The 19327-nt window shown below is 41.4% G+C and overlaps 1 protein-coding gene across 6 annotated transcripts in view; it reads right to left on the bottom strand.

Moving 5' to 3' along the window:
* Positions 1 to 19327, bottom strand: part of LOC122863969 (calcium-binding mitochondrial carrier protein Aralar2) — a 48733-nt gene that overhangs the window by 14225 nt on the left and 15181 nt on the right. For all 6 annotated transcript variants that reach the window (XM_044170907.1, XM_044170908.1, XM_044170912.1 and 3 more), the window contains 8 exons: positions 17949 to 18095; positions 15703 to 15841; positions 9819 to 9912; positions 8511 to 8595; positions 5667 to 5751; positions 4200 to 4358; positions 2165 to 2217; positions 1170 to 1250 (listed from right to left, as the gene is read on the bottom strand). In XM_044170907.1, the coding sequence (XP_044026842.1) occupies positions 1170 to 1250; positions 2165 to 2217; positions 4200 to 4358; positions 5667 to 5751; positions 8511 to 8595; positions 9819 to 9912; positions 15703 to 15841; positions 17949 to 18095 (843 nt within the window). The remainder of the gene's footprint in view (positions 1 to 1169; positions 1251 to 2164; positions 2218 to 4199; positions 4359 to 5666; positions 5752 to 8510; positions 8596 to 9818; positions 9913 to 15702; positions 15842 to 17948; positions 18096 to 19327) is intronic.

The raw sequence follows: 19327 nt of genomic DNA on the forward strand, positions 1-19327 counted from the left end.
CCATGTCTGTCTGCTCAACTGTCAGAGCGGCGGCACTCAGAAAACAGGTAAACATAGTTAAGAGATGTATGCTGCCTTAGTACTGTATACACTGTCTGTGTAGTGTACTGCATCATTTCAGCACAGTGCACTTTGAAGAGCCAGGATGATGAAGAGGGAGAGAGAGGCTCCATGTTTGGGCTTTTATGGAAAAAAGGTGAACACTGAAATATGCAATGCTGACTGTACTTGAGCAAAGTACATGCACACTTTTGCAAACACACTGAATATCTGTGGCCGCATTCACACCAGCAACACTCTCATAGAACTCGTAGGAGAGATTGAGTCTCTGAGTGAGGAGCTGAGAGGAGCCTTTACCTTGGTGAAGAGATGTGACTGTTAGATATGATTAGACACTCTCACTTGATTAAGAAAAAATCTCAGCACTGCTGTTATAGTCATTCAGAATTCACATATAGAATCTGACACCATAATTGCATATAGTCTATGTCAAGTATGGTTTACTTTCAAATATGAAAATCCCTCTTTAATAAATACAGAGAGCAAGCTGATGCTTTTGATAAAGTGATTTAAAAACATTTAGGCTTTTTAATATCCCCCATTTCACTTCTATACATTCCATATATTCCAGTCTCCACTTCTGCTTTTGCCCCTCTTCCCTGAGCTGTATTAAAATGTAATGCTTTAATGCTTAAATTGACCATGATGTCCAGTGTAATGTGAACTATAAAGGGTGTGAAAACCTTATCTAAACCAATACTCTGCACATTACACACCACAATGCCCTAATGAGTGTAGTTTATCCGTTTAGTTGTTCACTTCAGCTCTCGTACTCAGCCGGGTGCTGTTTTCTTTCACATACAGTACACATATTACTGTGCTTTGTTGTAGTTAGTTGCTCCCTTTTTTGGAGTCAACTCCTTAACAGCGGAGTTGGCAGCAATGCTACTTTCGCTTTCAGCCAAGCTTGCTGCACAATATTGTTATTATCATGGTATAACACATTTTTTAATCACACTGAATAATCTGCCAGTATTATTATGAACAATATGATATGGCACACCCCTTTTTAAAAGTTGTTGGAATGAAAAAAACTTACTTACTTACACACAAGTGAATAAGTTCTCATTACGAAATGTAACAAATCTAACAGTTGACTTGAGACTTACACATCCACCGGCCAGGATCTCAGCTGCCAGCGGGACTGTGCCATCTTTCTGTCTGGTCTTTCCTCGCACAAAGTCATTCACCTGGAAACACAAAAAAGGTTACAATATCAGACCAAGGATTTTTATAGCTGGCATGGTGGAATGTGATATGAATATACAGTCAATATACAGTATACAAAGTCTTATGTAGGACCTGAAAATGTAGAAAATCAATAGAATAAATATTAATGCTACACCTTGTTATTGACAATGTTAAGTTTACAATGAAGGATAACCTTGTTTTAATTCACAACTGGAGTTTATAACTTTACTGATTTTAATTTTATCTGTGGTATTGACAAGCACAGAGCATTAATCAGCAGACATATTGTAGCAGCAATGCTGATGAAATTGAAGTATTAAATCCTGTAAATGTGTTTTATCAAGATTCCTGATTGACAGTTAACAGATGCAGTAATTCGGGAAGGTTAAGCAGGTTATGTGCATGTAACTATATGTAACTATACAGTAGGTCATCTATTTGTGTGTTATGTGTTTAGTATGGCTGTCACAATATTAGATTTTTACTACACGATTATCATGGCCAAAAGAATTCACAATAACGATATTATTGCGATAAAAAAAGTTAGCTAGCTAAAAGCTAGCTAGGTACTCCGTTTTCTTTTTTACTTTTTATGGCACGTGTCATCCAGCGTTAAGGTGCATTACCGCCACCAACTATGACAAAGCAAGAAAAGAAAGAAACGGAAATGATTTAAGAGGCACTGGATTCTTTAAACGATATTATCATATGTGTATTATTAACATGATATCAATATTTCATTTTTAAATATCATGATTATCGTCAATACCAGTATATCACAACACCCCTAGTGTGTAGTATCACATAATATAAAATCCATCCAAAAGATTGAAGCAATGGAAGAACCTCATGGATCTCTGTCTGTGTGAATGTGTATGCATGTGTCTATGTGATTTCTAACGCACTGACTTACTGTGAGCTTTATGGCTTTCTCGGGCGCCACACCCAGTAGCTGTGGTACAAGACCTATCATTAAAAAAATACGAGATGATTAGAAAAAAGAGGGCTGTGGTACCCCTACTCACACACACACACATACATACATATACATATACCACTTCCACACACTCCACATGATGTGTGGCTTCCCGCTGCATGCGTCCGACCCTGCAAGATCCCCCAGACGCTAATGAAATCTATTGATGTGGAGTGTGGGGACATCAGAGTAGCAACAAGAGAGAGAGAAAGAAGGGGTAAAGAGAGGATGAAGAGAGAGAAACGGCTTCCCAGAATAGGAAAAAAGGGCAGAGTATAAAACAAACCAACCAAAAGTTTACACAGACCTCAATTACAACCCAGAGCAGGATAAAAATAAACAAAATAATCACAACAGAGCACAATGAAACTTGGCCCCCTACCCAGGCCCAAGGCAAGAAGCACACACACACGCACACACACACACACAAACACACACATTTCCTTAACACACAGTTAATAATCTACAGTAGTTTGTGTGTAACGAGGCCACACACACACACACATAATCATACACTCAATTTGGAACTTGGCAAAAGGACCTGCCTGGACCTCAGAAAAAAGTATTCTTTTTCCAAATACTGACATACTTTCTTCAACACAGAATATACATGCAACCATGCACGAAAGGACATGGGAAAATACACCTAATTTATTTTGGTAAAATCATCCCCATAAAAAAAAAACCTGGAAAGATGCTCCTGTTTCTCTTGTGCTGTTTTGTTTATGAGAGATCCCGGCATCATCCTACATTAGTAATTGTGCCAATTTTGCGCTGCTGATTCCACATTCTTCTCTCAGCAGATATTTTCCGAGGTTTTCCGTGAAGGCACTTTCAACTTCTTCAACATCTATCTGGAGCCAGACCTGTCTGTCTCTGTGTCTGTGAAGCCATTCCACGCTTGATGTCCTTTGTGTTTCCCACAGAAATTCAAGCATTCAAGTTTCCTCTCGGGAGCCCGGTGCTGTCAATCAAAATCATGGGATTTTAAAAAGGCCCCGCCACCATTCCAGGGGACCTTTTTTCACTCCGACCCCAACAATACCGACACAGACACCTTAACCCCAGTCTCTGAAGATAGGGCAGGTAGTCATTAGTGATGTCGTGCCCTGGTATGTGCGTACCTGCATGCCCAATAAGTCGCCTCCATGTCTGCGTGTGCATGCCTACATACTTGTGCGTCTGCTCAGTGTCTGTGTATGTTTGTATGAGTGTGTAAGTCCAGACATGCGACATCACCACATCGTGACACAGGCCTAAAGGTATGTGGCCTTGCATGTGACGTTCATTGTCCTGCTCTGAAAGTCCCCAGCCAGCCGGTAATCACTTCAAAGGAGACAGGTCAACAGAGAGGTGAACTCACACCGCCCTCCGTCCACCCTACACTTTCCTTCTCCTCTTGTCTCCTCTCCCTTCTCTTCTCTTTTATTGTCGCTACTACTCGCTTCTCCTTTCTTCTCTCTCATCTCAGCTCTCTTTCTTTTTGTCAAAACCTGTTCTGAGAATTTGACGGCCTGTGGGATGTTTTTCCTGAAAGCTGTCTGTAAATACAAATTTGGACGGATGTTTGGCCAATTTATTTTAGTTTTGACTTAATTCAATTCAATTGGGCTTTATTGGCATGGGAAGTAATGTATAATAACATGTATTGTATGTTAAACCTACATTGGTACATTGCTGTCTAGCATGACCATGGAAGACACCATGGTGTTGGAAATACTGTTGTTGGAGTGTTTTCTACATGCCGAGAAGAAAGATCTAGAAAGTACAAGTGATGCATAAATAAACATGTAACAATAAACAATAAACATTCCAGCACATATAAGCTACAGTAGCTGCAGCAGGATAAATGCTGCATGGAGAACTCAAAGACGGTATCAGCTATACAGTTTGCAAAACTAACAGTATGTGGATATTTGACATTACATATTTAAAAAATTGGAGGTTTAAATGTGTGTTCATGCATACTGACCTCGGTAAAGGCCAAAGAATCCCTCGTAGCGCACCACCTTCTTGAAGCAGTCAAAGCTGTTCTTGTACATGAGTTCTCCCACCAGGGAGCCACTGCTCCTCTGGTTTTGCATGCGTGTCTTCACCAGATCGATGGGGTACACTGCTGTGGCACCAACGGCTACAGAAAAAAATAAAATATGTTTATTTAGATACTGATTACATGTTATGAGGGTACTGTTTGTTTATTTCAATACACATATTCACTTTAGTGGTCTACTGCCACCATTGTCCTCCCCTAGCCTTAACTAGCGTCTCCCACCCTTGTGCCTACATTTTTGTGTTTTGCAAGGGAAGACAACAGTAATAAAAAACTTTGCAAAATGATACAGACAAAGATGAGTAGCAGTAAAGAGAATATAGTGTTATTATAGTCATGTGGTATTTGATGATAATGAGTAATGAGAATGACTGATGAAACAAATCTCATGAACACGCACCCACTCATGAACAGATGGCATTCATCAGGTTGAAACTAGCAATTTATGACAAGTTTGCGTGGTTAAGAGAATTTAATAATACAAACTGGAACTCTCATACGAGCAAACCTCACAGAAAGAAGTAAGAGAGGTTTAGAATAAGAATATGAAAAGGAAAACGCACTGCAAACAAAATTCCATTCACCACCATTATATTTGGGTGGAAAACTAAAACTACCTGCTTTGCTACTAATACTAATACCACTGGAGATAGGTGAGAAAATATGTCTTTGTAATTTGGGTGAACTGACCCTTTCAGAGGAAGAAGAGGAAAAGGCGGAGGAGGAAGAGGAAGTCTGTGGGGGTAATGTTAAGAAAGATGTTGTGTTTTAACACAAGTGTTTTAAATCCCAGTGTCTTCGGCCCGTCAGACGGACACAAACAAAAAGAACCGACCCAAGGCGACAGACTTAATTAGAGAGAGACCAAGAGAGAAGAAGGGATGGCAGACCCATACCTCCTTATTAAGTTGTCTCCCTTGGGATAGAAGGAGGAGGAGAAGGGATGAATGAAAAACAGTGGGGAGTCTGAAGCCAAACACAAGGCCTAGGCACCACCCTTCACCCCCGCCCTCATCCTCCCTCTTCTGATCACTCACACAGGTACAAAAGAATCCACACAGGAGGGTTTTCCCATGGCACGCAGAGAGGCGTGAGACAGGACAGAGTGAGACAGAGGGATGGTAAAGAGGGGAGAGAGAGAGAGAGAGAGAGAGAGAGAGAGAGAGAGAGAGAGAGAGAACAAGACAGAGAGGGAGCACTTCTCTTTAAGCAGGGGAGCAACCGTTGCTCTTGTAAGCAAGGGAAAGGGCAATAGAGGGGCCATTGTCCTTTCTCCCTCTCACCCTTTTATTATGAGGACAGCAGAGGGCGGGGGCAGGTAGGCACGCAAGCAGGTAGGTGGGTGGTGGGGTGAAGGTATGCAGGGAGCCAATGGGGCGTGACTCTTACCCCCTGCCACTGAGCCAAGGGTGAACCTGTAGGCCGACTCTGCCACCTGGACGAGGACAGGGCGGGAGCCGTCACTGCCCAACTGCTGCTCATACAGCGGGAAAGAAACAATAAAGACATTAGTGCAGAGGTGGAACACATTGAATTAAAACAGCTAGATAGAGCAGCTAGACAGAGACATGACTCTAGACAAGCCACTGTTTCAGACATTAATACTTTTCTGTTTCTCATAAAATGTTGCATGCCACACATCTAATTCCAACACCCTATAAGCTCAATTACAGGCTATAATCATTTGTCACACTTGCTGTAAAGTGTTTGACAGCAAGTCCCAATTTCATGACGGACATTGACATACAGTATAAAAGTCATATAATAAAACTATGCTGACAAGAAAGAGTTGGAAGCTACTTGAATATAGGAGTAAGTAAATGTTTTTAATTGACGAGAACACAAAAATGTTAAGAAAAATGAATATGTAGTCAAGACATTCAGTATTTGATTATGATATACCTGTAATATAACATTAAGATAAAATCAGGGCTGCAATTAATGATTTTATTCGTTACCAATTAATGCCAGAAAATGGTGAAAAAATGCCCACCTCAATTTACAGTGATATAGAAACAGAAAGGTATAACCACACAATAGTTAACAATTTTACTTGAAAAATCCCTTAAATGAATAATTAATTATCAAACTTGTTGAGTTATTTTTTTTGCTGATAGACTAATCATTTCAGCACTAGATAAAATAACTGGTGAACGCAACACTAAGCTCTGCATGAGTGATCAGGTGACACATTAGTAGTTCAGAGTGTCAAATTTGAAAGTAGAAGCTACTGATAATGAAATTTCAATGGGCCTACCCGTCTACTGCGGGAGATGTGTTATGTATCTTGAGTTAGGGTTAGAAATCCAACAGATATTAAGCTTTCTTGGTTTTATAATTAACAACAGAATGTTGCATAAAACATTGCTAAACTATTAACTGTTAACTAATATCTACTGCTGTTTCATTGCACTGAGCTAATAAGGCAATCTGATCAACTTTTTGTGTAAGTGTTGTGTCCTGTCTGTTTGCTGGAAGAAATTATTTAACATTTTCAAATATAATATACAATTTTTTTGTATAGTTTATTTCAGATGTAATTACACTACACTTAAATATTTCTAAACATTTCTAATTACAAAAATACATAAATGGCAGATTCTTTCTGATATATAGTATCAAATGTATAGTGTAGCTGTAACATACAAGAAAACAGTTTCCCTTTACATTTAATTTATGACTTCTTTCAAATACACATATTTCATCAAATAGACCTTCCAAATAGACCCTTGTGATCATCACCACGCAAAGAGCAAAAGAGTGTTAGTAGCCAGGATTAGCCACACAGTAACATTAGCCACACTCCCCCCTTCACCTGAGGTACCTGTTGCCTTGTCTGGTCTGCCCAGCCCTGGCCTCTCGACCCTGTGGAGAGGGGGGGTGGAGTGTTGTAAGTATGTATGTGTATGTGCGCGTCTGTGTGTGTGTGTGTGTGTGTGTGGGTGTGTGTGTGTGTGTGTGAGGGGGGTGGGAGTATCTAGAACAGGTCCACCTGTCAGAGTGAACTCCCACCCCCATCTACAATTCATCCCCAGAGCTCTCTTCCTGCCCAAATGTCTCCTTTAAAACACGCCCTTCGCCACTTCTACCATCCTCCTCAGCTCTGTCTGCCGGAGGACTGGTGAAACTTGGCAATACTAACTGTCAGGATGTTTGAGGGAGAAAGAGGGAACAAGTTAACAGGATATAAAGAGGGAAAAGGCAAACCGACAAACATGTAGAGAAATAAGAGAGAGGGAGAGGGAGAGAGAGAGAGAGAGGGAGAGAGAGAAGTAGATCAAAAAAGGAAATGGAGAGAGCTAGCAAAAGATGAGAGAGAGCTCCAGCTAGCTGGCGGCCAGCCCCTGAGGCCAAACCACAAGGGCCTAAAGTGGCTCATTGTGGTGGGACTGGCGTCTGTGTAGTGCTGGGCCCCTTTGCTTTCTCCCCTTTGGCCCCTGCCTGCTCCAATATGGCCTGGCCAAGCCTTCACTGTAGCGCTGGAACCCACCAGGCAACACAACTCTGACCAAAAAGCCCGGGAAGGAAAACAGTCCTCTGCTCATCTGTCTGGCTGTCCATACGTCCTTCTTCCTCTTCCTCGTCTTCATTACAAATTGCTCTTGTTAGCTGCTGCAAAGTCTATTCACATCTATTATTTGCAACTTAAAGCAAGTTTGAGGTTCATCAGGTCTTGAGGATGGCTCTGTTTGTCTTTATTTCCCCGGATTTGTGAGTTTTGTGTGTATGTTTTTTTAAGACATCAACCACATGTCAGGGAGAGGTCTAGTGGTGTTTTCTCTCAAGAAAGTCTCTTTAAGTTTAAGTCTGTGATGGGAAGTTACTTGGACACAACTTGGTCTGAACCTTGGTATGAACTTTTTAAAATGAGCAGGGCTGACGAGTACTGGCCAAATGGCATTTAGGGGGCAAAGTTTCCACTTTATGTCTGACAAAACTTGTTTGGATCTGTGGCTCCTGTATTTTTTTTTTTCTCTCACTTATACGTAAGTCTACAAAACAATGTCTTAATGAATTAATTGTGTAATTCATGCCAAAATCACACATCAAACAGATGCTTTGGTTTAGAGGATTCATTTCTTTTGAACAGGAGATATCATTATCCTTAATTATATTATAAATCTTAGACATCTGCATGGTGACATCTAACCCTAGAGAAAGTACTGAGGCGAAAAAGAGCTGCCAGTGTGGAAGAGGAAACCAAACACATCAACAAGTCTTCATATTCTGTACCTGTCTCTGGACCTCAGCCAAGTTGTAGGGCAGGGCGCCTTCCTCCAGCGGAGCGATATTCTCAATGTCCACTAAACCAACACGTCTGATGAAGATTGAGAATGGAGATAGTGAGAGGTTTCAAGTAACTGTCAACTGTTGTAAAAACTCTCAGAGGATTATAATATTTCATCAATGCATCACCAAGTCCATGACCTTTGGAAGCACTATCTGTCAGTCTGAAGTTACTCAAAGTTTACAGATACTTTGCCATCATTCCATGAGAAAATATTGTGGCATTCAAAAATCCAGACCTGTGCTTGGCATTATTGAGTAAGACAACCGATCTGTAAGAAATGACAAATCCCACTCCTTTAACCCTTCATCCAAGTATAACAAAGATATTTAACCTTTGGATGTAAAAAAATGAGCTTTTCCATTGCATCTCTATGACAGCCCCAGATTTCCCAGGCTGAGGGAACGGGGAACGCCAAATCCCCCCCTCACCCCTCACCCCTCTCCTCTGAATATTGGGGCTATTATCCCCTGCATCTCCAATCAAGGGGGTGGAGAGAGCTATTAAAGTATCCCATTGCCCAGAAATAATAATCAGGTGGTGTCTCAGACCGGGGTTAGAAATTATGAGTGCACTGGTCGGGCCGCGAGGCAGACGCAAAGGAAGTGGGGGAATGTGAGACACATACAGTTGTTGTGTGCCATGGATCATAGAGACTGGAATTGCCCCCCCCCTTTTTTTTTAAAGATAAATGGGAGTTTGGAATGGTTTTGGACTGAAAGAGGATTCTCTGGCACTGATGTAGTCATGTCTGATTCTTTTGATCCTTTGCAGAGAAGTTTGAGAAGGAAGAAAGCGCTCCTCTCTGTGAGCTATGGACCCTGGGGCTAAAGGTGCGCTTTGGGGGGCAAGTGTGGGATAGACATGCTTTGCACAACTCCCTGACTGACTGAGGAAAAAATTAAATGTCTTAGGTATAATTCAGTTGTGAGATGCTATTTCACCATTACCGCAGTAACACAGCTACAATTTTCTTCTTATTTGCCTGTTCTCAGTGAAATATACAATGAATGCCTATACCTGCATGGCCATCATATCCACATTACTAATGATTATTTCCTCGGAGATCATATTATACACCCCTAGACTAGATTAAATATAATAAGAGCAAGGTATACCCCAAAAAACACTGTCACATTATCACAATTAAGGTATTAAATCAAAGCTAGCATGATTTTTGTGTATGCTTTTTTTCTCTTTATTGAAGCTTTAGAGATGTTTTTTGCCTGTGTGTGTGTTTGTGTCCGTCTTACCCACGGGCCTCTGACAGGTCAGCCAGCTGAAAGAGGATGTCGACCTCCATGGGTGTCACCTGGCCAAACCTCTGAGCTGCCACAATGAACTCCTCTACAAAGAAAGACCACACTTTACGATACAATCCAACATTTACAGATATGCACATAGATTCAAAAACGGGGAAACACAATAACATATAAGCATTGCCATAACATAATCTCAATTCCTAATTCATCTATTTTCCACTGCCTATCTGTGTCCAAGTCATAGTGGAGGCAAACTCCAGCAGATGTTTCGACAGTCGGGACGTTTTTCTCTTCAGCCACATCTTCTAGCTCGACCTGGGGGATCCCAAGGTATTCCCAGGCCAGATGGGAAATGCATAATTCCTCCAGTGTGTTCTCGGTGTGGAGACCTCCACAGTGAGACACACAGGGAGCATCATGATCAGATGCCTAACAACCTAAAACAGCCTCTTTTCAATGCGAATGTCTGAGCTCTCAGATACCAACTCAAAACTCATGTCCACTGGTACAGGAACACAGACTGACAGGTAACTCGCTTTCAGGCTCAGTTCCCATGTCACCATGGGAGTACAAGGACGGGGCACCAATCTGGCTGTCCATCTCATGCTCCATTATACATACCCTCACTTGCAACTTCATTTCTCCAACTCCTTAACTCAAGGCAGCAACTCTCTCTTAACTCAAAGCGGGCATCTGTCCTTTTTACTGCCTAAAACTTGAAGGTGCTGACAATATTCCTAACAGCTGCACAGCTGGCTGCAAACTGCCCCAGTGCTGAAGGGCATGCCCTGATGGAGCCAACAGAACTATATCATTAGCAGAGCAATACAATTGAGATCTCACCAAACTGAATACTCTGAACTCCTTGGCTGTGCTTAGAGATTCTGTTCATGAAAATTACAAACAGAATAGGTGACAGTGGGCTTTGGGATCCACCAAGGCTGTTGTCCTGAGAGCATGTTTGACCTACTGTAGAGAATGCAGACAAAGCTCTCAGTGCAGTTATACAAGGACTGGATGGATCAACAGCCCTGGCACCCCATTTTGTGGCAGCAGTTTCCATGCAAGGGTGTTTCACAACCAGGACAGAGCATGCTTTGCTCCTCCTAAATCCAAGGCTCAATAAATAGTGATTCTATAATTCCATATTTTTGTAGTTTAACTTCAAGGGATTGCTGTATCTTATAAGTATTTTATTTATGTTTTCCAAGGCAAAGGATTAATTCACAATTAATTCATCCATATTTTTTTTAAAAGATAATTTTTTGGGCATTTGTGCCTTTATTAGATAGTGACAGCTGCAGAGAGGGACAGGAAAGGTGGGAGAGAGAGGGGATGACATGTAGCAAAGGGGCCCGGGTCAGAATCGAACCCAGGCCGCTGCAGTAAGGACTTAATGGTACGCACTCTACCAGATGAGCTACCAGGTGAGCTACCGGGGCACCCCCATTCATCTTCACTTTAGTTTGTCAGGGCTTTAGTATAAAGCAGCAAAGCAAATATGGCCTGGAGTAAACAAAAATGTTTTAATGCCATTGTCACAGTACATAAACTACAACTTGTCTGAAAAGCACCACAAACTCCTTTTAATACCTATCTGTAGTTGGTAAGTTCACTTTGTCATGATATATTTTCATTACTGTGTGATATATTACACACTGCCATTACTACATGAAAATAAGTCGAAATATGTAGTACAGAGCTGAATGAATCACCTAAAGCCACAATCTGTTATCACAAACAAGAGCTGTTTCCTGTGACTGACAACTGTGACTGACATCTCTTTTATTCTTTTATTAACTGTTTATGATACTGTATCACAGACTCAGTATCATCAGTTGATATTATGCTAAATACAATGCACCAACATAATATGATAAAGTGTGCATTTGCACATTTACTGATGTTATGTTGTGCAATAAGCACAACAATTTATAGTTCAATACATTGTTTGTGCATTCCATATCCATTTTTCCATAACCTGCCTCAAATACGTCTACATCAGTTGGTGATTTCCTGTGTTTCCAGGAAGGACTTTTGACAACTCAGAAAAAGACAGACTTGCTACTTTCAATCTATGGTGGGCATTTTTCATCTACATACAGATTAGATAAAAAAAAGTTGCATTTCATTATGTTTTGCTTTTTTGCTCCTGTCAATGTAGGGGAATACATACATAAATTATTGAGAAAATAAGATTGATAAAGTTGTCCCTGACACGCAGAACCTATTGCCAGTATCTGTTTTAAATGTTAGACTGTTTTATGGTGATTTCCCCTACAGCTCTGTCTTTCACACCAGTTACCTTCTGTGACTTGGTTGTAACTTATAAGTGAGAAGTGTCAAAGTATGCTGAATTCATCATAAGAAAATATAATAGAAAATATGGCCACAGAGAGTTATGGACTTCAAGAGTTCTTCTGAGGCAGCTTTAGTATGCCGTAACTTAAGACCTGGTCTATTGTTGAAGGAATAAAGAACAGGTTGACTGTAGGCTGGCTTACAGTGGAGGAGTCAGTATTGTTTGACCTGCTTTATTCAAAGAGCAGCAGGCTGGGGTTGTGACAAAGTCGTCCTACACTGGAGCCATTCACCCTGTCGAGGCTCAGCTTACCCCTGAGGCATGCTCTCTTTCTCCCTCACTCTCTCTCTCTCACTCACACACACACACACACACACACACACACACACACACACACACACACACACACACACACACACATATCCATGGGTACATGCAGGTAATGCTCATAAGCATGTGAGAGAGCATACTTACACAAGAACAACCTCACACACACACTGATGCACACGCACACATATAGACACTTACACACACATAGACAGAGTTCTGTCTGGGGAGATCATAGATCACAATGCTGATAACCTGTCTACCTGTAGCCTGCAGTCACCACTACACGCACACACACACACACACACACACACACACACACACACACACACACCTGACTGACCTCTATACAGATTTTATAATTACCTGCCTCTCTGTGAAGTGATCTAGCCCATAGAGTATTAAAATGATAAGCAGAGTCCCACATAACAGCCTTGTCCACACACAGTTCCTTGATAGTAAGCTTGTGCAGCAGCCAGCGGAACATACATATATCCACTGTCCTCTGTAAAAGGCACAGTGTCTGTGTGGACATAACTACTGACATTTCTGGACTGACACTTAGGCTAAGAGCATTTAAATAGCTAGATATTATAGAGTTATTCAAATTAAACTCGTCCTACCATCCTTTGTTAATGCAATTGGTGCTCTGTTGTTAATGAGTGACTAATAGAGGTCTGTTCAGAGTATTACAATAACAATTGTTCTTTATACAGCTCTTTTGAAAACAATTACAAAGCGCATTACAAATAGGTTAAAAGAAGAAATAGTGAAAGCAAGGCAAGACAATAAACATATGAGTGAAACATAAAAGGGACATCAAAAACAAACAATAAAATGCTATTACATAAGAGCAAGTTTTTAAAAAACACTTCAACAAGAGTCTACAGCAATGCTAGCAGATCTGTGAGGCTATACTTAGGCACAGCGGTGCTTTGAGCTAAATGGTAATGTCAGCATGCTAACATTCTCACAGTGACAATGCTAACATGCTGCTGCTTAGCAGATATAATGTTTATCATTTTTACCATCTTAGTTAGCATGTTAGCATGCTAACATTTGCTAATTAGCACCAAAGACAAAGTACAGCTGATGCTGATGGGAATGTCATTTGTTTTGCAGGTATTTGGACATAAACCAAAGTATTGGACAAATAAAAATTTGAATCTAATGAGGGCAGTAGACATAAAGTCAGGGGATCACCAAAGTTGTTCAAATTTATCCTGAGGGACACATGAATGTTTCACAAAATTTTACGGCAATCCATCCAATACTTGTTGAGACATTTGACTCAAAACCACAAATATCAAACTCATGGTGGCGCTAAACAAAGAGTCAGGGGATCACCAAAGTCAGTAGGCTTCATCCTCAGGGGACCTAGAATGTCTGTACAAAAGTTCATGGCAATCCATCCAATATTTACTGGCCGAGTGACATTACCATCCTTAGAGCCATACTGCCAGCATGGCTAAAATTCAATGATATAAAAAACAACCTGAGATTGTGATTTGGTCAGGCAACCCTACTGGCAAATACCTGATCACTGCAATTTACATTTTAGAACAATCACTGGTGTCAAGCCCAAGGACCTTCAGAAGTGGCTCACGTATCATCAGTTCTGGCACTATGTAGTAAAGATGCGTTTACAGTATTATGTGTTAACAAATACTTTATCAACACACACCTGATTTTAACCTGTTCAACATGCACAGTCATGATTTGCCTTGTGGTGTACACTGCTGGCTCAATAAAAGCTGTATTCTGTAAAGGTCTCCTGTGCTCATATGCACACAAACACTCACACACATGTGTGCACTCCCTTTTGTGTAGGCGTTAAGCACTGTAATGGCGTCCCCAAGGCAAAACAGTGGCCTTGTTGCACATACGGAATCAATCAGGATTATTACGCATGTGCGCATGCTTGGCTGTTAATGTATCTGAATGCTTGTGCGTATGTAAGAAATGTTTGAAATAGTGTGTTACCAAATACGCACACGCTTGATACTTGCGGGTGTGTGTACAGTATGTGTTTGTCGGCCAGCCAATAGTACGTGAAGCCGAGCACTTGCATTCCCTGAGGAGGCCTTAATGACTCAGGGAGTGGAGGGTAGATGGGTGGTGGCTGTGGAGGTCTGGCTGGCTATGGGCCACCACGGGTCGAGCCAGGCTCGGTGTACCCATGGTGGGAACAGCCTGGGGAGCGTGTGGGCTCATGGTCTGGGTCGGCTATGGTCCACACCCCTGATAAGGCTTCAGATAGCATCATAAGGCTACACTAGTGGCCCTGGGCCATGTGGAGAGAGGTCAGAATGGTTTCTTAAAGACGAACAGAGCTGGAGAGAGGGAGTCAGAAAGAAAGAGACAGAGAAAGGTAAAAAGAAAGAGAAAGACAACTAGGCTTCTTGCCAAGTGCTGAGGAAAGTAATGAGAGACAGCAAGTGGGGCGAGCATGTGAGACAGATAAGGATTGAAAATAACTAACCATGGGAGACAGTAGAGAAAATGTCTGAAAAAGACAAAGGCTGTTGGATCAATAGATAAAAATACTTTATATAATAAATATAATTTTCAACACCGTGTAGCTTTACATCTTTGCTCTACAGTTATTTAGATGGAGTTAAGAAAAAACTAATAAAATGGTTTTAATTATCTAACGTGCGCTTGATCTACAGGGTGAGACTAACACACCTCAGCCTTAAAACTGTCAACAAATCAAGTATTCCTTATTTTTGTCTGTTTTTTGAAGAATTAAAAATCTCATTATCAATCAAACATCCCAGGACAAATAAAGTGGTCCTCAGAGCAGTGCCAGGATGTCTAATAGACAAGACAGGCTCCATCCGGGATTGTGGGTATGTTGTACGTGTGCTGGGTCGGATCCAGCATGACCATTTAAATGCCACCGGGAAGGAAAAAAACCAAACAAAAACAAGTTTCCACCCTGCCGTCAACACACACAGATGTAAATACGTTATCTGGAAAACACATTTAATACTGCCTGTAGTGCAGGGCTGTGCCAGTGTGTATGATACAGTACCTGACCACATACAGTGCATGCTCACATTTGTTTTGTGAGCCCGTCCTGTATGCTGTCTGTCGTCTTGCACTGCATTCATGTAGAGAACATCACTGCATATGAAAGCATATATACTCATAAACATGCATCTGTGCGTTTTGGCTGCCTGTGTTAATATAAGCTTGTGTAAGAGTTTGTGTTGGGTTTTTTTTCTCTTTCTCCCTTGGTACCTTTGGTGACTTCGACATCTCGGCGGTGGCCAGCCAGGGTGCTGTAGATCTTTCTGATCAGCTCCATGTTGTTGAGAAGCGAGTTGAAGCCGTTGAAGAATGAGAAGCTGACCTGGTGAGATGTGCTGCCACCAGCAACCTGGGCAAGGATGAAGACATAACATAACATGTAATAAAATCTTACAATAACCCACAATGCACACTACACTCCAAACAGGATAAAATGCTTGAGAGATGCATCTAGGTATAATGAAACATACTAAACCATCACACGTCAAGAGGAAATCTTGACAAACACCAGCGGTTAATCATCAACGTTCCTCTTTACCATCACTCCACAGGGAGAAGTAAACCTGTTTCTACCGCTACTTTTTCCATCACACAACAAACACTCTAAGTGAGTTTAATTAACTTTCTTTATGAGGTGGAGGAAGTGGTAAAAGAACAGAAAATAGAAAAACAGGTAACAGATTAAAAATAGACGCTGGGCTCTTGATGACATTCCAGACTGCACACAAACTCTTTTTATGTGAAGCAGCATCCCATCTTCATCAAATCAGGCTCTCAAACTCTTAGAGGAGCAGTTTTAACTGCTGTCTGTTTAGAAATGTGTGTTCGAGTACCTTTCATAAATGGTGTTGCCTGTTTTGGGTAGCTTAGGCCAGAGTATCAGATGAGCCTTAAGGCTTTGCACTTCTTAACAGTGTTGAGGGTTGAGGCAATAGAAAATCTAGAGCTTCCTTTCACTAGATGGCACTGTTTGCTTTACAGACACATTCAGGAAGGTTGCTTGCAACTCACTATGTTTGCAACATGGGGCGGAAGCTCTGGCTTGGGTGAAACTGCCCTAACAGAGAGACAATTTTACATCTGTTCATATCTAAGAGCCTATAGGCATGGATCTTCCCACCATATCCAACACAGAGCCTTTCACAGAGGGGGAGAGGAGAACAATATTTGGGTGAAAAGAGTGCAGCGCTGATCATTTGCCATGTTTGGTGAGTGAATCAAAGGTTGCTGTTTCACATTTTCTGTTCTGGCATTATACCGCCTTTAATGTGTCTGCGGTGTTTATGGGGTTTTGGATGTGTGTGCGTATGTGTGTGTGTGCACGTGTGTGTGTGAGAGAGAGAGTTTACTAACAGCACACCAAGATGTCTGGTTGGTGAGGTAAACACAGTGGAGAAAATGACAGAGTCTACAAGGTGTTTATAAAATGGGGCAAGACATGGACACAGACACAAAATGCGCACACGTGCAACAAAAACACTGACACACATAAAGAAAAGACAAGACACAAAAAAGACAAACATCTCAGAGTTCAAAACAAATAGGAGTACACACGCACAGCAGCTAACACACAAACACACAGGCAAAGATGATGGACTGTAAAGCTCCAGTCTCCATCTATCTCTGTCTCTATCTTCCCATTCAGCTGGCCTGCTTGGCTTTGACACTGCCAGAGAGGTTAGACTTAATGACATGTTGGGAGAGAGACAGAGACACGAGGGGGGGGAAGAGGGGCGCCTAAGAGAGGGAGAAAAAAATTAAGGGAGGGAAGAAGAGAGCGGACGGATAAGAGGTGACAGAAAAAGTAAAGAGGAAGAAGAAACGAGAGATGGACAGCTGGAGCGAAAGAGAAAGCCAAGGCTGTGGGGGTGTGAGAGAAAGAAGCCAACACAGGGAAGAGAAAAGACAAGTAGTGAAATGGAAGAAAACAGTCTTGCCTTTAACTCTTTTATGGAGAACAGAGTAATGTTAGGTTGCTAGCCTTCCTAGCTGGCATTAGCAACTGAATCAGTAGCAAAAATAAATATGCTTATAAAGTACATATGTAGAGGCAGTCCTTATGCAACATTGTGTTTGTTTCTGAAATTCCAAAGCGTGACTCATCTTACATTTGATCTAACAAAGATTTTGTTAGATATATAGATACTTACTACTATATCACAACATTGCTAACACATGATGAATACGGATGTACATTCACCTGTACCATGATAAACATTGCAGCTAAGATGTGAAATTAAATTGTAGTCTTGCAGTGACCTAGTTTATCATTTAGCTGCTGCTGAATAAAGAACACCCAATTTGTACAATATTTTCTTAAAATGTAATGACAAAGTATCATAACTCCCAGGTGTAGTGCCCAGTGCTGACCGATCTCACTATTTTCAACCAGCCTGACTTTGGCTCTGGTGGACGACAGTAAAACAAATGGAAGAGAGAACCGCACAAAAACCCACCGCCACGAGGCATTCCTCCACGAAGGGTGTGAGCATGTGCGGTCGGATGGTGACCATGATGTCCCTGAAGTCCAGGGCTGAGATGGAGCCACTGTGGGCTTGGTCCCGCTGGATAAAAGCCTGTCGCGCATGTTCCAGCTGCATCTCCTGTGGAAGGGAGTGGAGAAAAGAAAGAAGGGAAGTTTAGGTGTTAGATCATACAGTAAATGCATATGATTGTACACATATGTGGGTCATACACCTCTGTAAGTTGCCTTCATAAATTAAAATCCACATAAACTCACTCATATAAACACGCATGCATAAAAACACAGCATTTGCTTTGATGGGCCCCCTGGTGCCGTCTCCCCCTCTCCAGCGTTTGGCCAGACTTCACTCTCGTCTCTTCTCCCAAAAGCGGCTTGCCTACTGCGAGGCGTCGCTTGGGCTTTTCACACCCTCCCCAAATCCCCATTAAACCCACTTGAGGGAGAAACATACAAACATACACATACACACACACACAGACGTGCACATACAGGCAAGACGGCTAATCACCCAACTGCTCACTTTGTCTCTCTTCTTGCACACACATACACACAAAGGTCCACCGGGACAACAGCAGGCTGTGGTGGGGACAGATCCCACAAGGCCTTTGAAATTAGCAGCCATTATCGGTACCTGCAACCACAAGTCTACAGAGAGAGGCTGTAAACAAGCCGCTGCCACCGATGCTTCCTCTGTCTTACAACAAGGGATATCAGAACAAGAGAAAGAGTCATTGTGAAATAGGGCCATAAGCTTGAGGACAGCAAGCTAAAACTAGCTGGTTTGGCTGTTGACTCACTTGCAGTGTATCATGGTCTTTAGGTCAAAAAAGCTGAGGCAAAAAATCATGAGTCTGATGTATTTTTATTCATGTTCATTCTGACATATGGTGACAAAATACCAACAGCCTAAATGACCAATTCAAGCTTACTTACATTTAAGTACATATCAATGTTTACTCAACTGAAGCATCCATGCAAGAGGTTTTCTGATTTCTCTTTTGTAATTTCCCACATACATGTAGAGCTGAAAAGCAGAAAATGAATCTGCAACAGTTTTGATAATTGATTAATCAAAAAAAAAAAAAAAAAAAAAAAGACTTAATTCACTGTCTCCAGCTTCTCCAAAGTGAAGATTTGTTGCATTTTTTTGGTTCTGTGATAGTAAACTGAATATCTTTTGGTTTTGGACTGTTTGTTGGATAAAACAAGTAATTTCAACTTGCATGATGAGAAATCGCAATGAGCATTTTTCACTATTTTCTGATATTTTGTAGACTAAACAATTAATCAATTAATTGAGAAAATAATTAGCAGATTAATTGATAATGAAAATAATCATTACTTGCAGCC

This window comes from Siniperca chuatsi, linkage group LG17, assembly GCF_020085105.1.
Source record: "Siniperca chuatsi isolate FFG_IHB_CAS linkage group LG17, ASM2008510v1, whole genome shotgun sequence".
In the NCBI taxonomy this organism is placed as follows: Eukaryota; Metazoa; Chordata; class Actinopteri; order Centrarchiformes; family Sinipercidae; genus Siniperca; species Siniperca chuatsi.